Source organism: Phoxinus phoxinus, assembly GCF_949152265.1.
Source record: "Phoxinus phoxinus genome assembly, contig: scaffold_110, whole genome shotgun sequence".
Classification (NCBI taxonomy): domain Eukaryota; kingdom Metazoa; phylum Chordata; class Actinopteri; order Cypriniformes; family Leuciscidae; genus Phoxinus; species Phoxinus phoxinus.
Window position 1 is genome coordinate 12,501 of NW_027639352.1, and position 12,500 is coordinate 25,000.

A 12,500-nucleotide genomic window follows, 5' to 3' on the forward strand; every position below is an offset into this window, starting at 1 on the left:
CGCAGACTGACCGACTCCATCACGCCGCAGACTGACCGACTCCATCACGCCACAGACTGACCGACTCCATCACGCCACAGAATGACCGACTCCATCACGCCGCAGACTGACCGACTCCATCACGCCACAGACTGACCGACTCCATCACGCCACAGACTGACCGACTCCATCACGCCGCAGACTGACCGACTCCATCACGCCGCAGACTGACCGACTCCATCACGCCGCAGACTGACCGACTCCATCACGCCACAGACTGACCGACTCCATCACCCCACAGACTGACCGACTCCATCACGCCGCTGACTGACCGACTCCATCACGCCGCAGACTGACCGACTCCATCACGCCGCAGACTGACCGACTCCATCACGCCGCAGACTGACCGACTCCATCACGCCACAGACTGACCGACTCCATCACGCCGCAGACTGACCGACTCCATCACGCCGCAGACTGACCGACTCCACATCGCAGACTGACCGACTCCATCACGCCACAGACTGACCGACTCCATCACACCGCAGACTGACCGACTCCATCACGCCGCAGACTGACCGACTCCATCACGCCACAGACTGACCGACTCCATCACACCGCAGACTGACCGACTCCATCACGCCGCAGACTGACCGACTCCATCACGCCACAGACTGACCGACTCCATCACGCCACAGACTGACCGACTCCATCACGCCGCAGACTGACCGACTCCACATCGCAGACTGACCGACTCCATCACGCCACAGACTGACCGACTCCATCACACCGCAGACTGACCGACTCCATCACGCCGCAGACTGACCGACTCCATCACGCCGCAGACTGACCGACTCCATCACGCCGCAGACTGACCGACTCCATCACGCCACAGACTGACCGATTCCATCACCCCACAGACTGACCGACTCCATCACGCCGCAGACTGACCGACTCCATCACGCCGCAGACTGACCGACTCCATCACGCCGCAGACTGACCGACTCCATCACGCCACAGACTGACCGACTCCATCACACCGCAGACTGACCGACTCCATCACGCCACAGACTGACCGACTCCATCACGCCGCAGACTGACCGACTCCATCACGCCACAGACTGACCGACTCCATCACGCCGCAGACTGACCGACTCCATCACGCCGCAGACTGACCGACTCCATCACGCCGCAGACTGACCGACTCCATCACGCCACAGACTGACCGACTCCATCACGCCACAGACTGACCGACTCCATCACGCCACAGACTGACCGACTCCATCACGCCGCAGACTGACCGACTCCACACCGCAGACTGACCGACTCCATCACGCCACAGACTGACCGACTCCATCACGCCGCAGACTGACCGACTCCATCACGCCGCAGACTGACCGACTCCATCACGCCACAGACTGACCGACTCCATCACGCCGCAGACTGACCGACTCCATCACGCCACAGACTGACCGACTCCATCACGCCACAGACTGACCGACTCCATCACGCCACAGACTGACCGACTCCATCACACCACAGACTGACCGACTCCATCACGCCGCAGACTGACCGACTCCATCACGCCACAGACTGACCGACTCCATCACGCCACAGACTGACCGACTCCATCACGCCGCAGACTGACCGACTCCATCACGCCGCAGACTGACCGACTCCATCACGCCACAGACTGACCGACTCCATCACGCCGCAGACTGACCGACTCCACCACGCCGCAGACTGACCGACTCCACACCGCAGACTGACCGACTCCATCACGCCGCAGACTGACCGACTCCATCACGCCGCAGACTGACCGACTCCATCACGCCGCAGACTGACCGACTCCATCACGCCGCAGACTGACCGACTCCATCACGCCGCAGACTGACCGACTCCACACCGCAGACTGACCGACTCCACACCGCAGACTGACCGACTCCACACCGCAGACTGACCGTGGTGTTTTGGAAACCACAGGGAGAGGTTGTATTTGGACGGAAGAGTTTGCAGCCGAGCTTTAATAACAAATTTTAGGATACCTCTGTTAACGGCTGAATTTTGTAACGCAGAGTGTGAGACTGTATGGTCCGCACACTGCAGGCCAGCAAGTTTACATTGAAGGCGCAGGTTAACCCAATAATCGCGCTGTTGCGCTTGAAAATATTGGAGGATTTCATACCTGCACGTCCGGCTGTTCAGCTTCTTACTGGTTCCAGTGTGATGTCCACACACACACACATACACATACACACACACTGATGAAACTGACAGGATTTGAGAGCTGAGACTTTGATTCATATCAACAGTATCAAAGATTACTGAGATTATGGGATGGCAGGAGCTACAGATGATGTGTAGTGAAGTTTGAGGTCATACAGATATTTAAGAATCCATAATCCATATCTGTTCTTCTAAAGAGAATCAAATGGATGTATATGATCCCTGTCTGTCACACACATGCTGATGTGTGTGTGTTTCTGCAGATCAAGCATCCCAGCGCTCTCGGACTGGAGGTCGGCCAGCAGATCCAGGTGATGAACGGCTCGATCCTTCACGATCTGGTGCCGGAGTCTCTGTATTAACGTGTTTGGCTCTTCCAGGTGAAGTACTTCGGCCGGGACCCGACGGACGGCAGGATGAGGCTCTCCCGGAAGGTTCTCCAGTCTCCGGTGTCGGCGACCGTGAAGAGTCTGAGCGAGAGATACAGCATCTCTGTAGGAGCGCCCGGTGACCCCGCCGCTGACCCCTAGAGATTACTCTGTTTTATAATAAACACTCTTGTTATATACATTATCCTCACAAACACAGCTTCAGCTTCTGCATTACATGTGTGCGAAACCCTCAGTGGAGGTGTTCATATCTGTCCTGCAGCGGTCTAAATAAACAGTCCACATTTTGTACTAAAGAAATAAACGAGTTCCACAGACACAATGTAGGGATGTTGTTATTGTCTGTTAATGTGGAATACTGTACATGTTCATGCAGTTTATGGAGGAGAGCAACTGGCCTCAGATCTGCCTCATTTATCAGCGCACATCTTCCTCCGATCCAATCAGATCATGCCAACCTTCAGGGGCGCATCATCGAACAGCTCAGGCCATGCATTATCATATATCGATTTGTCTATGGAGAAACTTAATGATAATTTTACTACTAAATGTGTATAACGTATTTAATATGTTAATATTTCTTGTCACCTTCAAAAGAGGGAATCGCAAATGTAGAATATTAGTTGGCATTGGACATTTTTGGGAACTAGAAGGCCGTTCACACACCAAGAATGATGACTATCAGTGTCACCGTTTATTATAAGCACTGCAGTCCTGTCGTCTGCCTCTTCAATGCTCCAGCTCTCTGAAGTCTGGGTTTCTGTGTCTGATGTCGAGTGAAACCTTCAGGAACAAGAACACATGTGGGCGGGGCTTGATTGTGTCTGGGGAATTGATTGGATGTTGGTGGTTTGCTATTGGCTGATCTCATGTGAGTGACAGGTTATAGCCCCGCCCACATCATCAGAGAAGAGATGATGACAAGAGGGAAGAGAATGGGGTTAGAATTGTTGCATACTTCCAGATAAATAGATTTATATGCATAAATAAATGTAAAGAGAATCACGAAAATTAAACCAATTCACAAATAAATCGAATGAGATGCACAAATAAATTAAAATGGAATTTGCAAATAAAAACAAATATGTTTTTATGTCCCGTTTGTGGATAGTTTCCTCTGCATTTGTGGATTTTTAAACATTTCTAGCGTATAGACCCTTTTACCGCCCACGTGATCGCATTTTGGCAACGGAAGTGGTGTTGTTCCCCACTGGCTCTAACGTGTTAGCAACTCCGAAAGTTTATCAAAACGGTTTCCTAGCATCAAAATGTCTGATTCTTGCGTTTACGGTTGCACTGATCGATATTCCACCAAGGGGCTTAAGTTTTATAGGATTCCGACAGGATCACGGCCGTTTGAGAAGAACCGGCGGCGCCTGTGGCTGCTGGCGATTAAACGTGTTGATTGGAGCGAGGACATAATAAAAAATGCTTGCGTAGCTTGACACGCTGCTGATTCTCGCCATACTACCGGTGCCAATATGCGCGCGCATACGTTGCTACGTCATCATTGTGTACAAACAGTAAAAGGGTCAACAGACCCACAAATCCACAAATAAGTGCACTCCACCCACCACGTACTTAAGCCAATCAGATAACAGCCATATTGCACTGACCAATCATAGCACGCTGTCGATACAACCAATCATGGTTTGCTTTACAATCAGGGCGGTCTTGCCCTTAAAGCTGTCTAACTGATGCTGGGTGACGTCACTTCTTGTTGAAGTTCGAAGTATTGTCAAACAAAACTGAGGCTAGCTCGACCCTCCCTCCTCATCCGCGCACTAGCTCCCAAACCCCACCCACAATCCCCACCCACAAATCCCACTCCCAAACTCCACCCACAAATCCCACTCCCAAACTCCACCCACAAATCCCACTCCCAAACCCCACCCACACATCCCGCTCCCAAACTCCACCCACAAATCCCACTCCCAAACTCCACCCACAAACCCCACTCCCAAACCCCACCCACACATCCCGCTCCCAAACTCCACCCACAAATCCCACTCCCAAACCCCACCCACAAACCCCACTCCCAAACCCCACCCACAAACTCCACCCACAAACCCCACTCCCAAACTCCACCCACAAATCCCACTCCCAAACCCCACCCACAAATCCCACTCCCAAACTCCACCCACAAACCCCACCCACAAATCCCACTCCCAAACTTCACCCACAAATCCCACTCCCAAACCCCACCCACAAATCCCACTCCCAAACTCCACCCACAAATCCCACTCCCAAACCCCACCCACAAATCCCACTCCCAAACTCCACCCACAAACCCCACCCACAAACTTCACCCACAAACCCCACTCCCAAACCCCACCCACAAACCCCACCCACAAATCCCACTCCCAAACCCCACCCACAAATCCCACTCCCAAACCCCACCCACAAATCCCACTCCCAAACTCCACCCACAAACCCCACCCACAAATCCCACTCCCAAACCCCACCCACAAATCCCACTCCCAAACCCCACCCACAAATCCCACTCCCAAACTCCACTCCCAAACCCCACCCACAAATCCCACTCCCAAACTCCACCCACAAACCCCACCCACAAATCCCACTCCCAAACCCCACCCACAAATCCCACTCCCAAACTCCACCCACAAACCCCACCCACAAACCCCACCCACAAATCCCACTCCCAAACTCCACCCACAAACCCCACCCACAAATCCCACTCCCTAACCCCACCCACAAATCCCACCCACAAATCCCACTCCCAAACTCCACCCACAAATGCTGAACTGTAGACAGAGCTCTTCACAGCTCACGCTTCGGTCTTCTGGCATGCGTTTAGTACGCGCTTTACTCTGCAGCTGAAACCTCAGTGCCTGTGGCCACCAAGTCTTGCTGAAGGTCTTCTGCAGTCACTCCAGGGTTCCTCTGAACCGGCCTTCTCAGAAATCTGGTTGCAGTCGTTGACCGCTTCCCTTTTCTGCCCCGTCCAGGTAGTGTAACCACTGTTCCTTTAGCTTTAAACCTACGAACTATGCGTCCAACGGTGTCTACAGGAACATTTAGTGGCTTCGCTATCTTTCTGTACCCTGTTCCTTGTTTGTGAAGGGTGATGATATCTTCTCTTAACCTTTTGGACCATTCTTTTGCCTTAGCCATATTTCTAACGTGACACTCAACAAACCTCGCCAGTTCAGATACTTCACGTGTTCTAGCTCAAGCACACCTGGAGCAACTAATGAAGCCCTTGATGAGTGAGACGACGCCGGTTCTGCAGATCTCTGCTGTTGTGAGGGATTCTATTCAGGGGGTTGATTCATTTTGAGACTGCAGAAGTCAATACAAGTTGCATTTTCAGTTGAATTTACGGAAACCACTTGAAACACCATTTGTTGTGTTGAGCTATTTCAATTACTTTTGTTTGATTTGTTTATTGTAAACAACTGAAAGTCTGTAAATTTAGCCAATAAACCTGATTTGCAATGAGGGTTGAATAATTTCGATTTCAACTGTGTGTGTGTGTGTGTGTTTGTTTGTGTGTGTGTGTGTTTGTTTCTGTGTGTGTTTGTTTGTGTGTTTGTGTGTACTGTGTCTGTGTATAATTATTTTATATAAATACACACACGTGCATGTATATTTCAGAATTTGTATTTATTTATATATTAAATATTTATATATATAATATAAATTATATATTATTCTATATACAGTATGTGCATGCACATTTTTCTTAAATACAAGCATGTGTGTGTGTTTATATATATATAATAATTACACAGTACACACACATTTATTATGTAAACACAAACTTTTATTTTGGATGCGATTAATCGTTTCACAGCCCTAAATATATAATATGGCTGTTATCTGATTGGCTTAAGTAGATGGTGGGTGGAGTCCACTTATTTGTGGATTTGACACATTTGAAAATATTTTGTTCATTTGTAAATCTCCTATTTATTTGTGAATTGTATTCATTTTTGTGAATCTCTTCACATTTAGAATAATGTTACAAAAATACCCCTATAGAGGTGAACATGAACTATGGATTTAAAACAATGATGATCTGCACTGATAAATAATTTAGAAACACTGCAATATTCAATAAAAATGGTCCATTTTGACCTTATTTAGTTTGTAACTTTAAAGCAGGATGGATTCTGATTGGCTGTTAAAATGTTTTTTATCGTTCATCAGCTGGACAAACATAGTTCTGAAACTGATTAAAATGATAGTTGTACGGTGACTGATGTTCAGAGCGAGTTTTCATCTGTGGTGTGAACAGCCCATAATACAGAGGTGTAGGCGACATGGAAGTAAAAAACAACAATTAAAAGGATAATTGACTTTTTTCTTTCAATTTTGAGAACAAAAATTGCGAGATGTAAACTCAAAATTCAAGGGGGAAAATTTCCAAATTTCGAGAAAGAAAGTGAGAATTATGAGATATAAGATTACAAAAAAAAGAGGATCAGAATTGTGAGTTGTAACCAGAATTGCGAGGGACAAGTCAGAACTGCGAAATATAAACTTAGTTTCGGGAATCGAGCAGTGTTCGCTGAGTGACGGTGGTAACCATGGTGACTGCAGTACGGCTGCGCGTGAGCGTGTCCTGCCGCGGCTTCCGTAGCCCGTGTGCGGAAACCCCGCGCCATCATCAGACGAGCGACGATGAAGTGAAAGACACACAAGATGGCGGCGATCGGCGGATAGACGGACATTCACGTAAACATTTAAACGACCCGACCCGATTAACGCTCATTCGGAGCCGTAACCGAGAGCCAAACACAGTTAAACCAGACAGTAGACCGTTCACGCGAGAGTCTGAGAATCACGAGGCCGAAACTCTGAGGTTTGGCTCATTCTACAGGTAAACTGATTTCGTGAGCTTAAGATGAGCGATTGGAGATATTAAAGCGAGTGGTTAGAGCTAAATACACCGTTGAGTGAGTCTCGTCGGGTGGTTTCCAGAGGGTGGCGTGGATTAGTGAGGTAAACTGGTAACGTTAGGTTTAGTGAGGTAAACTGGTAGGATGACTAGTCCCCGGCTGTGTGGATGCGAGGGCAGACAGTGCTAGTTTAGTGAGTGAATATGCGCCAGGACTGCTAGTGTCGGAGAGGTTTGAGCTAGTGAAGATGAGCGACACCCGGAGGCGAGTGAAGCTGTACACGCTGAACGAGGACCGGCAGTGGGAGGACCGGGGCACGGGGCATGTGTGCTGCTCCGACGAGGAGACCTCGCTCACGGTCACCGCAGAGTCCGACGGTACGAGCCTCTTCACCAGCAGCACCACCATCATCATCACGTGACCCCGAGCTGATCTCTCTCTCTGTGTGTGTGTGTGTGTGTGTAGGGTCACTGCTGCTGGAGTCCAAGATCATCACCAGCACTGCCTATCAGAAACAGCAGGTACACGACCCTCATGCTTTCAGAAGCTTCTCGCTCAGACTCAGCCGTAAAGCAGCTCGCTTCCATACGGTAGTGTCAGGTCAAAAAGACATTTCTCTTAACCCTCCCTGTGACCTTTGACCCCTCAGGACACGCTCATCGTGTGGTCCGAAGCGGAGAACTACGACCTGGCTCTGAGTTTCCAAGAGAAAGCCGGCTGTGACGAAATCTGGGAGAAGATCTGTCAGGTTTGTTGATTTACATCTGAACACAGTGTTTACATGAGTGCAGAATACAGTCCAGTCCGCTTCATTTATACTGCGCTTTTTACTGAAGTGTGTTTCAAAGCAGCTTTACAGGAAAATAATGCAACAAAGTTTGTTTCCAGAAGAAACTAATCCGGCTTAAGTAAGTTCAGTGATGGTTAATTTTTGTAGTAAAAAGGTTATTCATTTAGTTTTTCTTAATAAGTGATCAGGATGATGTTTGCGTTTAATTGTCACAATCTTTAAATCATGTTATCTGTGCCCGTCTCCGCTTCGTGATTCCTGCAGTCCTCCTGCCAGCGATGCCCTCACTCACGCCAACACGTCTGCCGGACTCTCATCCAGTCTTTCAACTCTTCCTTTAAAGTATTCAGCAACGACGTGTTTTCACACACACCATCTCTCCTTCCCTGCGTCACACACACTCTCCGTGAGACTCACGCCATCGACCCGCTCACACACACTCTCCGTGAGACTCACGCCATCGACCCGCTCACACACACTCTCCGTGAGACTCACGCCATCGGCCCGCTCACACACACTCTCCGTGAGACTCACGCCATCGACCCGCTCACACACACTCTCCGTGAGACTCACGCCATCGGCCCGCTCACACACACTCTCCGTGAGACTCACGCCATCGACCCGCTCACACACACTCTCCGTGAGACTCACGCCATCGGCCCGCTCACACACACTCTCCGTGAGACTCACGCCATCGACCCGCTCACACACACTCTCCGTGAGACTCACGCCATCGGCCCGCTCACACACACTCTCCGTGAGACTCACGCCATCGACCCGCTCACACACACTCTCCGTGAGACTCACGCCATCGGCCCGCTCACACACACTCTCCGTGAGACTCACGCCATCGACCCGCTCACACACACTCTCCGTGAGACTCACGCCATCGGCCCGCTCACACACACTCTCCGTGAGACTCACGCCATCGGCCCGCTCACACACACTCTCCGTGAGACTCACGCCATCGGCCCGCTCACACACACTCTCCGTGAGACTCACGCCATCGGCCCGCTCACACACACTCTCCGTGAGACTCACGCCATCGGCACGCTCACACACACTCTCCGTGAGACTCACGCCATCGGCCCGCTCACACACACTCTCTGTGAGACTCACGCCATCGGCCCGCTCACACACACTCACGCTAGGCAGAGCAGGTTAGCGGTGCTATTGACATGAAACAGAATCTCAGCTCTCAGATTCTGGCAATCTTATTTAGAAATTCAAGCAGTAAACACGGTTTTGGCGCTTGTAAATGTGAGGTGACAGATCTCTGCAGCGCCTCCGCTCAAGCGGCACGTGAACGATCATCTAGTAAATAAACACGAATGAACAATAGGTATGCTGGAAGACAGACAAGCTTACAGAAGTGTGTCCCTCACACATGATCTCCATCAGTCAGTGAGAGAGAGCTCTGGAGAACAGCGTCACGCTAGTTACCTCAGGAACCCATTTAATGACCATAGCACGCTAGTTGGCTAGAAAAATTAGCTATAGAGAGGAGTATTTAGCTAAATATGTGCACTATATTACATATTTATTGTATTTTTAGTTATTTCATTAAAATATTATAACGTCATTGTTATAATAAAAACGCATTATATTTAATTGAGTTGTAATTTATAACCTTTAATAATAACAGCAGCTGACCGGGCTCTGCGTGGGTTAGGGGAGATCTCCCACTGCGCCTAATATGCATCCAAATGAATCGATATTTAATCGAGATCCGAATCAAATCACATAATAAAAACAGCAGCACACAGTCAGTGTACCATGTAAACATTGTGTCGTCACTAAACCTAGTAAAATTGTTTAGTAACCAAATATTTTGACAATCACTCAATACATTTATTGTGATTAGGGATGCGCCGATCCGATACCTCCATTTTGGCCGGATCGGTTATCGGTCAGACGAGGCCGGTCCAAATCCGATATTGTGCGTATACTATTGTCATTGTTAAGCCCCACATACGTTATAAAGCACTATAAAGTTTTCATGCACTATATTATACGTGTTCAGAACCCATTCTATAGTCTAATATGAGATAGAAATTAATATTTAAGTCGTTAAAGTCAAGTTCACGTAGACCCACCGCTGCGGCTGTCAGCCATTCAGCATCACACAGCGCGCCGCGTTCGGCTACGACAGTCAACAGCATGAAACTCTCAACAAGATGATTCAAAGTTAATATTATTATACTTGATCTGTAGATAAAGGTATGGTTTCGCATAAAATGACTTTATCTTGCTGGACTGCTGTAATCGTTAGCCTACTTTCTACCGGTAGTCTATCACGACACGAGTATAGCACTATGATTGATTCACGCGCACAGTAACTGACATTCAAAACTGTTAAAAGAAAAGAATAAATAAACTATTGCTTAGATAGATACTGTATAATACACTACGCATCAATATGTCTTTCCTTCGTGCTTTGAACTCTTCGATGTGGACTCGACGAGCTGCGCGCTGTGACTCGTGTTGCTTCAAGCGCATCATTCTGCGCTCGCGATGCGCATAAGCGCTTGTGCCGCACTGTACTGGAGCCTTTTATATCATAATACTTTTGCGCAATGACATATTATTAATAGCCCTTCTTGTTCTGTCCTACTCCTATCTATCATATGTTGCTGCCTCATTAAACAGCTGTGCTATAAATAAATAATAAACATCTTGATTTTATAGTAGGCTATAGCCTACATTAAAAAAAAAAAAACTTTTTGATCTTAAAGGGATACTCCACTTTTTTTGTAAATAGGCTCATTCTCCAGCTCCCCCAGAGTTAACCAGTTGAGTTTTACCGTTTTCGAATCCATTCAGCCGAACTCCGGTTCTGACGGTACCACTTGTAGCATAGCTTAGCATAGATCATTGATTCTGATGGGTCCAGTAGCATTTCTTTCAAAATGACCAACGAGTTTCAATATTTTTCCTATTTAAAACTTGACTCTTCTGTATTTAAACCGTGTACTAAGATCGACGGACAATGAAAAGTTGAGATTTTCCAAGCCTATATGGCTGAACTACTCTCATTCCGGCGTAAGAATCCAGGAGCTGTGCGGCCGTACCGTGGGTGCAGCAGGCGTAATGATATGACGAAGCACCTGAAAATAGTCCCCAGCTCGGTAACTTCCAACATGACCGGGACTAAGTTTGTGTAGTTTTTAGGCGGCAAATTTGGTTTCCAAATAAATACGGTTCGGGATCAGCACCAAAGTAAATGTCATCTAAATCGTCTCTCACAAATGTCTCCATGCTACAAGACACGCTCCCTGTGCAAGCAGGTCGTCACGTTGGTTTGCTGACGGCAAGTGCTTCGTCATATCATTACGCTGCTGCACACATGGTAACTTACGGCCGCACAGTTCCTGGATTCTTACGCCGGAATGAGAGTAGTTCTAGCCATATAGGCTTAGAAAATCACAACTCTTCATTTTCAGTTTCTAGAAGTTTTAGTGCAGGCTCGTCCATGGACACCCGTGGGGTCTAGCGGAGCTTCACTCCTGACAGCAAACTGGGAATATGTGCAGGAGTAACATGTCCAGATGAGGAGTATCCCTGTGAAACTGAGCAGCGTCTGGCACAGGATCTACAGCCGGCCTCATGCTCAGTCTCTGCCGTCCCCGCGCCAGCGCTCCGCTTCCTCCTCTTATCACACACTTTACCTGCTTTCACTTCAGTGAACGGTTTGGCAAGTTTTTTAATGAAAGATCAAAAGGATAAACGATGCAGATTTATTTTTTACAGCCAGTTTTGATCATATTTACCAGGAGTGCCATTAATTCTGAGCATGACCGTATACAACAGTATTGTCTCATTCCATATCGTTTATCAACACATGATATATATCGTAAACTCGTTATGGCCCTAGTGTGAATCTGTCCTTTTGTGCTCAGGAAGATGTGAAAGAGTTTACTATTCACACTGTGAGACGCGGCGATCTGGATGTGTGGCTACACACACACACACACACACACACACACACACACACACACACACACACACACACACACACTCACACACACTCACACACTTACTCACACACTCTCTCTCTCTCTCTCACACCAGAATTACATATTTAAGGGTTTTATTCCTTCAAAGAATGTCTTCATGTCTTAACATATCTTGAATGTAACTCGACACCCTTGCCTCATTTAATTCAATTCAAGTTTATTTGTATAGCGCTTTTCACAATACATATTGTTTCAAAGCAGCTTTACAGAAAATGCATTTCAAAAATATACACAC

At 48.0% G+C, this 12,500-nt stretch overlaps 2 protein-coding genes across 2 annotated transcripts in view; both read left to right on the forward strand.

Annotated features, from left to right (window-relative positions):
- Positions 1–2,915, forward strand: part of LOC306994305 (polyribonucleotide nucleotidyltransferase 1, mitochondrial-like) — an 8,919-nt gene extending 6,004 nt beyond the window's left edge. Inside the window, exons 7-8 of the mRNA XM_079639916.1 lie at positions 2,469–2,516; positions 2,586–2,915. Coding sequence (XP_079496042.1) covers positions 2,469–2,516; positions 2,586–2,735 — 198 coding nt within the window. The 3' untranslated portion in view covers positions 2,736–2,915. The remainder of the gene's footprint in view (positions 1–2,468; positions 2,517–2,585) is intronic.
- A 4,228-nt stretch (positions 2,916–7,143) lies between these two features.
- ppp4r3b (protein phosphatase 4, regulatory subunit 3B) overlaps positions 7,144–12,500 on the forward strand; it is a gene marked incomplete at its 3' end in the record, with an annotated part of 28,571 nt that continues 23,214 nt past the window's right edge. Inside the window, exons 1-3 of the mRNA XM_079639915.1 lie at positions 7,144–7,836; positions 7,925–7,980; positions 8,109–8,207. Of these exons, the coding sequence (XP_079496041.1) occupies positions 7,707–7,836; positions 7,925–7,980; positions 8,109–8,207 (285 nt within the window). The remainder of the gene's footprint in view (positions 7,837–7,924; positions 7,981–8,108; positions 8,208–12,500) is intronic.